This window comes from Lissotriton vulgaris, chromosome 11, assembly GCF_964263255.1.
Source record: "Lissotriton vulgaris chromosome 11, aLisVul1.2, whole genome shotgun sequence".
NCBI classification, from domain to species: domain Eukaryota; kingdom Metazoa; phylum Chordata; class Amphibia; order Caudata; family Salamandridae; genus Lissotriton; species Lissotriton vulgaris.
Window position 1 is genome coordinate 197,136,081 of NC_141699.1, and position 13,239 is coordinate 197,149,319.

The following is a 13,239-nucleotide window of genomic DNA, read 5'->3' on the forward strand; positions in this document are numbered from 1 at the left end:
GGGTATACCCTATATTGGTTATGCTTTTATATGTTTTGTTATCTTGGGTGTGTCTTTGACATGTTTGGGATGCTAAAGTGGGAGAGGGATTGCGGGTTGTTGAGTGTGTTTTATGCACAGGCAGGTAGACACCTATGTCACGCAGGTACGACTGGCTGAGATACAAAGGAGGACGCGCATGCAAGATCAGTGTATGCTGGATAAATGCTAGGGGAGGTTAAACTTATGACATGGAATGTCAGGGGGCTGAATAACCCCCCAAAAATCAGACAAGTGTTGGCATACTTAGACAGGCACCAGGTGCATCTGGCATTCCTGCAGGAGATGATCAACCTCTGGTGGAAACTCCACTAGTATACCAAACGCACTACCTGTGTAAAGTATTACATTTACAAACAATTAAGGCATTGTAGCTTGTCCCAGTAATCACTCATGAAAATTTTTCAAAAAATGATCTTGTATTTCTTAGGACAATACATAAATGTTACTGATCCAGCAAACTGATACATTTATACATAATAGTGCGAAATTCAAATGCATCAACGTTGTTGTATAATAATTGTAAAGGCAATTAAACTCAATCAATCATATGCTTAAACTCAAAAAACTGACAAATCAAGCGCTTAATGGAAGAACACAATTTGAAAAAAAGCCCAATGCATTTCGGGGGGTTCCCTTCTTCAGGGGCACTGTAAGAAACAAAACATTGTATCACTTCATTATAACAATATATTTCAAAATTGTATGCTGAAAAGCTTACTTAACTCGCTTATAATCAATCTCAACATGCAGTTCTAAAAACACAAACAAGGTGGACAGAACCAGTGTAACATAATAGCCATGTATGAGCTTATTATAAAGGTCAAAAAGTGACATTGAAAAACGTCAACTTAAATAGTGTACTACGACACCAAAAGGACACCATGGATGTGTGAAAATTACAAACCAATGCCACCACTATGAGTAAAGCGTCCTCACTGTGGATAAGCAGTCACGTGATTAAGAGAAATCTAAATACCACCACTTAGTGAAAGAACTAAAGACCAGGTCCCTGTTTGCAACAGAACTCACTTGAAATAAAAAGACTGGAGTAACGATGAATGTGATGTTGACAAGAAACTTGTCTAAAATAGCCCTGCTGGACAAGACAGGAAAACCAATATTCTATTAGAATGAGACCAACTGCTCATGGAATAAACGTGAATGAATGAAACTCTGCCCAAAAACTTACTGTAATGAATGACAACTGTGCGATGTTTCATAATTTCACTATTAAATACAGTCAATTCTGGAACTGCTCATATGCAGACACGGATTTGTGGGTTTTCCTGCGTGCAAGAATGCTGATATGTAGACACACTCTGTAAAAAATAAATGAAACCCCTGTAGACTGCTTGTGATCCAAACCTACTGCTACAATACTCGTATGGCCATCTCTCACTAGAGACCTAGAGCCTAACTCGAAAACGCACAATGACATCCAGATCTGTTAAACTAATAATGGCCAGCACTCGTATACCGAAACCACCGATCATTGTAAATAATGAATACTGAATGCCAGAGACAAAACAAGATTACAAAAGCACCCGTTTTTTAAACATGAGATAGTTAACTCCATTAACAACTCATCTTCCGTTAATGGCCACTGTTCCACATAGGGTCGTATCCTAAATGCGTCAACTCAGCTTCAAACATAAGGGTAACTAGTGTCGACAATACTTCCCAACTGAGCCTAAACAACGAGAATCGGAGAGAAAAGGGAGGGGGCAAAATGGGCAGTGGTGAGAGCGGCATCATCATACTCCTCGTATGCCAGGGGAGTAATTCTATTAGTGAAAAGGGGTACACTCTTTATGCTCACTCACACAGAGTCGAATGACATAGGCCGGTTTACACTAATAGAGGGTAATCTCTGCGGAACCAATCTCACTGTTATCACAACTTATGGGCCAAATGTTGATGACCAAGAGTTCTTTTGAGGACTGGAGAGTAAACGTTATGCCCTCCAACCAGAAATAATATTGGGGGGAGGGGGGGGGGGGATCTAAACACTTAGATCCCAGTATGGATCGTAGTGCAGCGACTGAGTGGCTGCAGAAACGGGCAGCACAAGTTGGCATGAGAGGGTACGCATATCTCCTCTGTACATAATGATCTGAGGTGGCATCTTCCTGGGTGAGAGGGGTCGTAAATCCTCCACATACTCTCTCGGATCACTCACGTGTGGTATTTAGTTAACATCTTTATCTTCACTTTCGTCCTCTTGTCGCTGTACTTTGTCAGAAGCGGTTTGAGACCTGTAGGTGAGTTGGCGCGATACAAAACTCAGTTACAAATTACAAATTACAATTCCCACACAACCCCCAATCTTTTCAGTGGCGGCTGCAGGCAACATCGCTGCTGGATCCGGTGTTCAGGGAGGGGGTGCGTAAGGCTATTGTTAATTTCTTTCTGGAAAATGAGGGTACAGTGGAGGGTGCAGGCACTTCTGTGAAGCTTTCAAGGCAACGATTCAGGGGAATTGCATTGGATTGCAGACAGGCGTGCTGAGGGATTTACTTTCCTGGATGCACAAGATAGAGAAAACACTAGTTAGGTTGGAAAGATATTATGATAAAACCCACAATATGGAGACCTGGGCAGAAATTAGGGAGCTGGTTAGGTAATATAATGAGACGGTGGGTCAAGAAATTAAACATCTGTCCAGGCACTGGGTGGCCAGAGCATATGGGAAAGGCGAGAGGCCTGGTCGTAGTATGGCTGCCAAGATTAGGGCACCACGGGTGCAAGAGTTCATCACAAAGTTAGAACTCCAAGATTGTGCATAAAGCTACAGCACGTTTGAAAATACTTAACCACTTTGTGGATTACTATTCTGAGTTATATGATCCATGTGAGGCAGCTAGTGGGGAAGAGACACATGCCTATTTGGAGGAATTTGCGCTTGCTTGTTTGTCCCCTGGGCAAAGAGAATTCCTAGTGCAACCAATTAAGGTTGAGGAGATGAAGGAGGCTTCACCGGCGCTTCCTGGTGGCAAGGCATCAGGTAGTGACGGGCTACCTAGTGAATTTTACAAAACGTATTCAGAGCTGCGAGCTCCGCACTTACATAACATGTTTGTCGAAGCTTATGAAAATAAACTGCTCCTCCCACCGCTGCGTGAAGCACTAGTTATCACCCTACTGAAACCAGGCAAACACCCTGCGCGGTGCGAACCGTATCGACCACTGTCACTTTTGAATATAGACACGAAAATCAAAGCAAAAATCATAGCCTCCAGATTGCGCCCGTTGCTCCGGCATTGGTACTTCCTCATCAATCGGGATTTGTCCCATCTTGCTTCACCACACATAATTTGCCGTGTTGCATCAACTTGACCCGAATGTTGGAGCTGCAGCTGTGCTGCTGGATGCTGCCAAGGCATTTGGTTCTATTCAGTGGGGGTTTGTTTGATGTGTTGCGGCGCATGGGGATGCCGCACACATTTATACAGTGGATAGGATTATTATATACCGCCCCAGCTGCCAGAGTACTGGAAAATAATTGTCACTCCACACTCATCCTGATCTGCAGGGGAACGCGTCTGGGCTGTCCGGTCTTTCCGTTGCTTTCACGATGTGCTGGAGCAGTTGGCATGTAGGGTGCGGGAAGGACCTGCGGATGCAGCGCTGATATTTCGGCAACGTCCACTCGCTATATCGCTGTACACGGACGATATGGCGCTTTATGTCCGACACCCAGTATGGTGCCATATGATCTGGATTTTCCGCTCGAAAGGAGCGTGGAGCCGGTCAGATACTTGGGGGTATCAATTTTGGCCACACGTTGGTAAAGGTAGATGAACAGGTAGAAAGATGGATCAAACTACCTCTGTCGTTGTCGGCTGTTGTAAAAATGGTAGTTCTCCCGACATTTCTTTATTTATTCACCAACATCCCCCTCAGCCTGACCCAAGCATTTTTGCAAAGTTCCGCTCCGCTCTAATTAGAATGGTTTGGGTGGGAAAACAACCTCATTGTCACTGGGAGGTTCTTACCAGACCATATGCACAGGGGGTTTTGGTGCCCCTGACTTATACCTATGTTACCTATGTGCACAAGCGCATTTCGCGCATTACTGGTATTTGCCCCCGCCGTTCCTTCCCCAAGTTGCTCCGGAGGCAGATGGTGCATATCCGGAACCACTGACTGCTATTTTACCATGGACCCAATCATTATGTGCCCGGCGGGAAATGGGCACAATAGATTGCACAGTTAAGGCTTGGCAGACGTTAACAACGCGAGCGGGGATGCTGCCTCTGTATGCCCCGGCACTGCCATTGGCACAACACCCTGACATCTCTGTAGCCCGAGAACCTGAAGCGCTTTCTATCTTGGCAGATACAGCAGTTGTCACAATGGGTGGTGCCTACCCAGAAGGCCCGTTTATTACCCTGGAGGCTACACATGTGCGGAAGCCCAGTACCCCGCTGTTGGTATTCACATGTTAGAGATTGAAGGAGGCCCTTTTATAACCTTAACGCATTACACCCCGTCAAACCGCGGACAGGGAAGCCTCTACACTCATACTCGCTCGTCCCTCCCACGCGAAAATGGTCACTCAATTATATAATGCAATGCAGGCAGACACTGCCCCACAACATAGCAACGGTATCGAGAGGTGGAATGAGGTACTTGACAATCGCAGGAAAGGATTGGGACTACTGCTGCGCTCTCACAAGATTATTAACAGCTAACTGTAATTTGCGCATCTTTCATTTTAAATATATTCAACAGCTGTATTATTCGTCCAAACAGTTACAGAGATATGGGCTGAGAGGGTCGGTTAACTGTTAACAATGTAAAATGCAAGATGCAGACTTTATACACCTGGTATGGTATTGTGACCGAGTGCAAGCATTCTGGGGGAAGGTCACAAAGGCTCGATCCGATATGGTCTCGGAACCGCTGGGATGTACACCACAGATGTGTCGGTCTGGACTTACGGGACACTTAAAGCTGCAGAATCAGAGACGTGTGGCGATTTCACTTTTGTTAGGAAAAAGGAAAGTGGCTCAAAATTGGGATGATAGAAGCACCCCCAAACTGCAACAGTGGTTACAAGATATCACTTATTGTAGAGATAAGTTATCACACTATGCTAAGGAACAATTGGGCCACACGTACTGCTTATCTGTTGACAACCCAATGTGCAAATCCTCCTGATGTTCCCTCGGAGGCTGGACTTCTTGGCTAGTCCCGGATTAATGTATGTATATACTATGCTGTGTAAAAACAATGTGATGCACAAATGACCTGTACAGAACCGGAGCAATGTGATGTACCTGCTTGTTCTTTGTTTGTATGTGGTATGATGTTGTACTTTAATAAAAGTTCATAAAAAATAAAAGATAACATGTTATGGGGCAGCATATACACTGTACAGAGACAATGGTCTAAATCCCAGGTGTTCCCAAAGTATGTCGTTTTTGTTTTTTTAAATATTTTTTTTTAAACAAATAGAAAATGGCAGAGGACAGATACACCTATACATTATTGCAGTTGTTAAATCGAAACAGGGCCGGGAAATAGGAGCTCACGGGGTGAGGGGTTCCTCCAGAGGAGGGGCGGTGGGTTGAACACAAATATTTCCTCTGTACACACTTCATTTGTCCCAGATTGCTGTCCACTTTTTGAGGCATCCTCGGGCAACATACACTGTTTTTCCCTACGCATGCACCAGTCCATGTCTGTCTTCCAGGAAGACAGTGTAGGCGACTCTCCAGACCCCCATAAACGGGCAATATTCCTCTTGGTCACCATCTGGCCCAGTGTGACCCAGGTTTTCCCCATTCTGTTGAAATCCGTAGGCTCCCAGACGTTTAACAGACATCGTTTGGCTTTAGTAACGCTGGATAGTTGCACATTCCCATATTATATGCATTAAAGTACCCTCTTGGCCACATTGCCTCATACACAACCCATCAGATGCTCTTCTCATGCTAACGTGCCTGGCCCCTGACACACAGATCCTATGCAGAATTTTCAATTGAGCCAGGCGGAGTCTGGAAGAGATAACAACCTCTCTTGGGGATGCCATTGCCTCCTGCTATAACACTAGAAAGTTCCCTCATAGCCTATATACTTTTCATAATCAGACATAGTTCATCTCCTTTTTTTGGACCTTTAATGCACAACAATAACACATACACTTTTCTTGATTGTACTTTTTCTTATTTATTTCTTTTATCATCACTTTTTGTCTTTTACTTTTAACTTAATTATATTCTTTTCATTTTTTATAAATATAGCATACAATTTTTTTTTCTTTTGGAACATAGATTATCACAATTCCACAAGATACATCAATTTATTCAAAACATTTTTGGGGGGTTTACTAAAGCAGAATTGATTTCCAAAGAGCAAACAAAAAAGAGAAGAAAACATATGTGCCCCTGGTTATACAACACCATAAATACTATCAAACTACACTCACTCAGATTCATGCACTTCCATACCAACCATATACATATAGTATCTGTATACATCAAGGTATATTTATGGCAGGAAAAGCCTCTGCCAATATTGTAACCACAGAATGTTCTATAGGGTTCCACGCAAGGTCGACGCGCGTTTCGGTGGGTTTAGTATATTACAACCACCTTCCTCAGGACCTATGCAGATACACACTCTTCATTTACAAGAACCAGGGGATAAGCTACAAAAATGTATTAAGGATCCATATTAAAACTTCAATTATTGAATTTAATACTGTCGTCTGGGTCATCCAAGAGGTAGTCGCTCTATTATCCTCAATTCTTTTAAAATTATTGTGAGATTGAAATTGCATTAGCAGGTATCATCTTCAGGGGCAGATAAACTAGCAAGGCACAGAATTCTTCAGTTATTGTCTCATATACTCTCAAACTTGATTTTCTTGTCACCATATATGTACCCCACAGTGTCTGACATCAGTCTATAGGTAGCCCGTTATTCCTTCATTGCTCCAAAGTATGGCTTCTACGTTCAAACTGCCCGATAAGTCCTACGACAAAAAAAAAAGCCTCCTGCTATTCCTCCTCGTCAAGTTCTAACCCGTTTCTATCTCACCGCCCCTTGAACTGAATGAGTGGGTTTGGGGTGCTATTTATTAGTTTTTTTTGTATGTAAGTTAGATCGCTTTCGTGGACATGTAGCCATCCAACAACCTGTCCTCCAGCGGCGACGACTCTGGGGTTAAGATTCCCCTGTGGGCAGGTTCGATAGTAGTGCATGCCACACCTGCAGATAATGGAAGTATTTTGAATTGGCTAATTTGTATTCTTGCTGCAGGGTGGCAAAGGACACCACCGTCCCCTTCTGCCACAGATCTCTTATCCTTGAGATCCTAATCAGATCCCAATTTCCAAACCCCTTCGAGGTCCGCAGAGTACCTAGCTGTTCGGCGTCCCACAATGGTTTGGCCATTGTGAGCCTCCGGTCCCATCCCAAAGCTTTGGTCACCGCCTTCCAGCCAAATTATGTAGTTAATGAGAAACACTGAGGCCGAATGAAGAGCACTGATCCGGATGACATATTTTAGTCCAGTATAACCTAAGATTTGGTCCCTGGTTTGAGGGTGCTTTTTAGGGCAGCATAGAAACGATCATTAGACATTTTCAGAATTTGCAACTGATTGTAAAGGGTTGTCTTTCACAAGCTACATTAGTTAACATCATTGACTTGCCAAATTAACCAGTCACATGATAGACCATCCTGATACTACATTACAAATCCTTCTAGAAACAAGTTGAGTAAAAAACAAATGCAACTTTAGCCAGAAAGGAGTAAGAACCCAAAAAAGAACGATTTTCTGCATAATTGTCCAAAATAAACCTCATGGTTTAACATTAATTCTCTCCTCCATAGTGTAAAGGTAAAAGCAAGTCATCGTAGTTCTCAAAGTCTATGTAACGAACACCGACCACTCGATCATTTTTAGAAACTGCGGGTTCAGTGGTAGTAGATAAGCATTAGTGTTGAACTTTTATTTATACTCCTTGCACCACGTAAACTGCTTGTTTTCATATAGCAGGGTTCTACCTTCTTATCTTTCTTGGGTGAAACTAGGGAGAGTGGCAACATTGCCTGGGTTCAACTGTAGCCTTTCTTTCACTTGCTCTGGCCAGCCCCTGACTTTTGGCTGGCAAATGTAAGCCAAACAGATCGTAAAATGTGTGGATTTCCGTAGCAAACTCATCAAATCTAGCCTGTGCTCAAAATATACTTTCTGGTAAACCAGCAAAAATAGCATGTCCCAGTTGCTAGAAAATGTTAGTAATTCTTCATGCCTGCAAATTGCTCAACACTGAATCTGCCATCCGAATAAGGTGCAAATGTGCTAAACTGTTGTATCTGAACAACAGTGCACAGTGACCATACTTTTTCAATACCATTGGGCTTTTATGTCTTTATCACTAATAAATATAACTGCAATCAAAACACTGTACCTAAGTGAGCTGACACACAAGTTAAGAATTTGGCAATTCATTACATTGGACTTTGCAAACACAACGAAGATTAATTTTAGACATGTAGTGATAATGTTTGCTAATGACTGATATTTTTGAAAGAGCTGCAGATGAATTCATGAAATGTTCACTTTGATCTTTGATTAAATATCTTATATTGCCTCTTCTCCTTTGTCTTTCAGGCTGTTTGGGCAGGTTGGGGTCATGCGTCTGAAAACCCTAAACTTCCAGAGCTCCTCCAAAAACATGGAATTGCGTTCCTGGGTAGTAGTGCATCATTCACTTGTATTCTCAAATTATATTATGTAGTATATGCCTTCCTACAATTCTGATTCGTGGGGGCAATGTGTTTCTCTAACTGTTCGCTCTTAACTAGCTAAGAGAAAGAAACTTTCTAACAGATTGGCTATGTGTGACTGAGATTTTAAGTGGGGATAAAATTTAGGGTCACCATTTTCGCTATCTAAAATGAAAGCACATTTGCTCTGAAACCACAGTATATCACCAGGTGAGTCAGTAAATCAATTCATGAATTAGAAACTATCAGTAACTTTAAACTGATTTACCTTTTGCAAAAACTTTAGGCCTCCAAGTTTACTTTTTTTTGTTCTGAAGTGCAGCATTTGGTGATTTTGAAAAATAGTGATAATTTACGAAACCTGTCAAAATATATATATACTGAAACACAAACATTCATTTTCAAGCCATAGCAGGTAGAACACTTATTGCGGTTTAAAGGGTGTTTTGGTCATGAAGGTCTAGTAATGTAATTTAGTAAAACGTTCTGTTTTCTAGTTAGGCCCCAAACTTGGGAAAAAAGCAATTTAAAATCTTAAAAGCTTCTAACTCTATAGGAAAATCTCATGACTGAAAATTGTCAACGTCTGGCAGGATTTTGGTGAAACTGTTGGGGGATAAAAGCTCACACAGGAGATTAGAGCAATAATTGTATATCTCTTTATGGGTGGCTAGAATACCATTTTTAGCAGTCCATCTTCAACTAGAATTAACCAATGACCCCTCCTTCCTCTTTGGAAGATGGTAATTAGAAAACACGGGCACCACTGATAGCCAAGGCACCTAGTTGCTGGTTACATAGCAGTAGTCAGAGGGTTCTTTTGCTCACTAGTGGTGTACAGGCCTTCCAATACTATCACTGTCCCATTAGGTAAGCAAGTTAATCCGTATGGGCATGTGCTTCTTCCAGGAGTTGAAAGAGTGAGCAGAAAAGCCTTAATGTAGGCAGTGGAAGTGGTTAGAACCTAAGATAACGCATGGCACTCTGAAGGTCTATAACTTAAGGTCTCATCAGTGCTACATAGCTATATAGGAATTTGATTTACAGATAAGTAAAACGAACATTTACCCTTACAAGACCGGAAGACAACGCCAAGGCCTTACTACCTTATGTGTTTTAGCTATGTCCCCAAAACTGTTTCTGATATTTACTTTATGCTGGAAGTGCTAGATTTTCTGCTATGTTGGTCCAGGTCAGTAATTTATAAAGTGGCTCGCCTTGGGTTATATTCAGAGGACCCCAGGACTCTTTGGGTTTACATTAATTTTGATAATGCTCTAGTTGATGGACTGTAGTTGCCAGAAAAAAGCAATACATTGTAGCCACAGTGCTTTCATATCTCCTGCCTTTTGTTCAAATGGCCTCCGGCTCTGGGTTCAGTACTGAGCACCTAAGTTGGTTGAAGCCCATATCTGAAAGAGACACGTTAGTGATCGATTCCTTACCTTAGAATATCCCTAGGCGTCAGTCTGGATCCGGAAATATTTGCGTAGCAGTACCCATGCGCGTCGGTAGGCGTCGTCCGCGGCTCCGCGCCCGTCGTGGGCGCCGTGATGACGTTGTCGGAGTACTTAGACGCCGCCTCCGCACGCTGACGTCAGTTCTTCTTTTATCTGCGCCAGAAAGCGCAGATCCGGATAAAGTTGTACCCAATTCAATTTTTTTTTTTTTTTTTTAATTTTTGAAAACCTTTATTGTGCATAAGAAAGAATAACAAATACGGGCCTACAACCATCCGGCCGGCCACGAACAGCCGGTTAGCACAACAGCATACGTTATGGCGACACAGTACTGTAGCAGAATCGCAAACAATTAAAGGAAGAAAGACTGAAGGATATCGCAGCACCGTGTCACAGGATGATTGTAGGTTAAATTTTAAAGTTTTTTGTTATGCAACTATTGAGATCAGGCCGTAGTGTTCCGTACTAATAAAAGAAAGGTAAGAGCAAGGTCCATGCAGGCGGGACTTGACTTTAGCACCTGTGTCAAGCAAGTCGTAAATCGGTAATCAAGTCCCCGCCAGGCAGGATGGCCACACAATAGTTATGCCACATAGCAGCACCCATGACCCAGTCACCTTTCCACTGCCACCCTACACCCAGCACTCCCAAACATGGGCAAGAAAGTGAAAATCATAGAAGAAAACAAAACAGGTCCCATAGAAACTAACAAAAAATGAATGATAACCCCCCACCCTACACACATGCAGAGGCTATGGCCTACCCCCCCCCCCCTAGCAGCGTGCCTGTCGCCCCATAAACCCGAAATTTAGGAAGAAGAAAAGTCGGAAGAAAGGAGAAAGAACAGCAAGAAATGCAGAAGAAGGAAAGAAGGAGACGAAAAGAAGAAGAAAAAGAAAAGGAAAAACATCACTCTTAAATTCAGGGAGGGAGAAAAGGACAAGCTAATCTACCGCTCCCCAAAAGGAAAAGGTGGGGGGAGGAGCCCACTGAGCATCAGAACTCCCGGGACCCCAGCCATCCACTGCGTACCCACACTGAAACCTCCTACTCCAAAAGCGACTGCGCTGTACTAAATTGCAACAATAGGAGTGATTGAAGAAAACAGTACACGATGTGTGCACACAACATTTACAGAAGCAGTTTCCATCCCTGTTCAGCCCACACGGAAAAGCATAGCGTCATTAATCACCCCAAACACGACATGGTAGCGGGCACACGTCAAGGCTAGTCATTAATAATTACCCTTTAGACCCTGGGCCCAGACAGAACCTCCCTCCCACCATCAAAGAGCACAACAGTACAGGATAGACACAAGTTCAACTGGGAAAGAGGCTGCAATTGCAAATCAGTCAGCATAACAAAACGATAAACAGTCCAGGTCACCGCCAGCCGATCAAACTAGCCGAGATGAGGGGCCCCATCAACCCTGGCCCGATCGACGAAACATCTCCAGGCATGACCATTCCAGCGGATACCCTCCGGCAGAACAAAGGAGCAAAATGGCCGCTCTCGACGGGAAAGGTGCAAAAGAGAGGAAGATGAGCGTCCCCGGTCTCCAATTAATTCAGCGCCCAGGATGACGAGCCCCCCCCTGCCATGCAGGATGTCGCTCACTCCGGCGATGTTGGAAGAGGGCTCCGAAGGCTACACCCGCAAGGGGGGCAAACAGCTGGGAGAGCAATAAGCGAAGCCCTGATTGCAGTTGGTCAGGCAGAGTCAAAGTTCCCGGAGTGAGGGAAAACTGCGTAGCAGTAGCAGCGTCGGCAGGGAGGCGCGCAACATTGTAGCCAGGAATATAACAATCTTCCACACGCTCTTGTAGCAACACTGTATTCGTTTGAAAAGCACACACAGGCAATAGAGATACAGGCAGCCTCGGCCGCTGTAAGGAACTCACAGCTTCATCGATCTTATCCCCCAGTTCTTGAGCAATGCGCCGCCATGTTGCTCGTAGGTCTGCGAGGGCATCGAGAATATCGCCACAGGTCAGGTCACTCTGCAACAGCAGCCGATCCTCATTGCCCAGCGTCGCATCTGAATCATCGCCCGGGTCAATTGCAGGCAGGTCCGCGCAGGCTGGGGACAAGGAAACAGCTCTCCGTTCCTGCTGGAGGACAAGCGCCATTGTCTTCTCTCCCACGGATCCACACTGGAGGGAGAGGGGGCGACTCCGTTATGGAAGGCAATCGTCGTATTACGGGGGGGCAAGCAGCTGTCAGCACGGAGGGTCCTGCACAGCGAGATCCCACTCAGCTCTCAGGGGCACTCACAGCGCGCGACCAGAAGGACGCCGCAAGATGGAGACCGCCCAGGATAGAGGCAGTGCAGGAGTGGAGAGCGAGGAACAAAGGGATCCCGTCTCCCCGGCACACACTCGTCAGCCGATTGGAGTCGCTCCTCGCAGGGCAGGAGGAATTCCTTCCGCCACTCGCAGGCGGGTCTGTCCCAAACGCCGGTACCTCCACAGCCCGGCCGCCCGACAAAGAGCCCCAGTGACCTGCGGCGGCAATCGGTTCGAGGGTCGCGGGCAGCCCTGGTGAGTGGCTAGTCCCGAAATCCTCGTCCAAAACGGCCGGCGATGGTCGCAAATGAAAGCGACTGTCCACAGCGCATACAGGTCATCGTCTCAGCGCGGAGCAAGCAAGGATTAGTGCCAGGATATCCAAGCGGAGCAGATGGCTTTGGGAGCCGGGCGCTCACACGTCCGTCCCGTCCGCCATCTTGGCTCCTCCCCCCCAATTCAATTTTTGACTAACTTTTTACGATCCTTTTTGATCTCTTTTCGAAGTCTTTCGACTCCGAAGGTGCCGGTAGGGATGCCCGGGTTCAAGCCCTTCGTCCACTGCAACCGACTAATGTCGGTTACCGACCCCCATCGCCGGTGCCTGCACTGTTTAGGCCCGGACCACGACGACAAGTCCTGCTCCGACTACCGGGCCCTGACGTCTAAAGCTAGACGGGAGCAGTCCCGTAAGCGACTCGAGCTTGG

At 44.9% G+C, this 13,239-nt stretch overlaps 1 protein-coding gene across 2 annotated transcripts in view; it reads left to right on the forward strand.

Moving 5' to 3' along the window:
- ACACB (acetyl-CoA carboxylase beta) overlaps window positions 1–13,239 on the forward strand; it is a 1,895,698-nt gene that overhangs the window by 76,101 nt on the left and 1,806,358 nt on the right. For both annotated transcript variants that reach the window (XM_086943101.1, XM_086943102.1), the window contains exon 4: window positions 8,672–8,753. In XM_086943101.1, coding sequence (XP_086799227.1) covers window positions 8,672–8,753 — 82 coding nt within the window. The remainder of the gene's footprint in view (window positions 1–8,671; window positions 8,754–13,239) is intronic.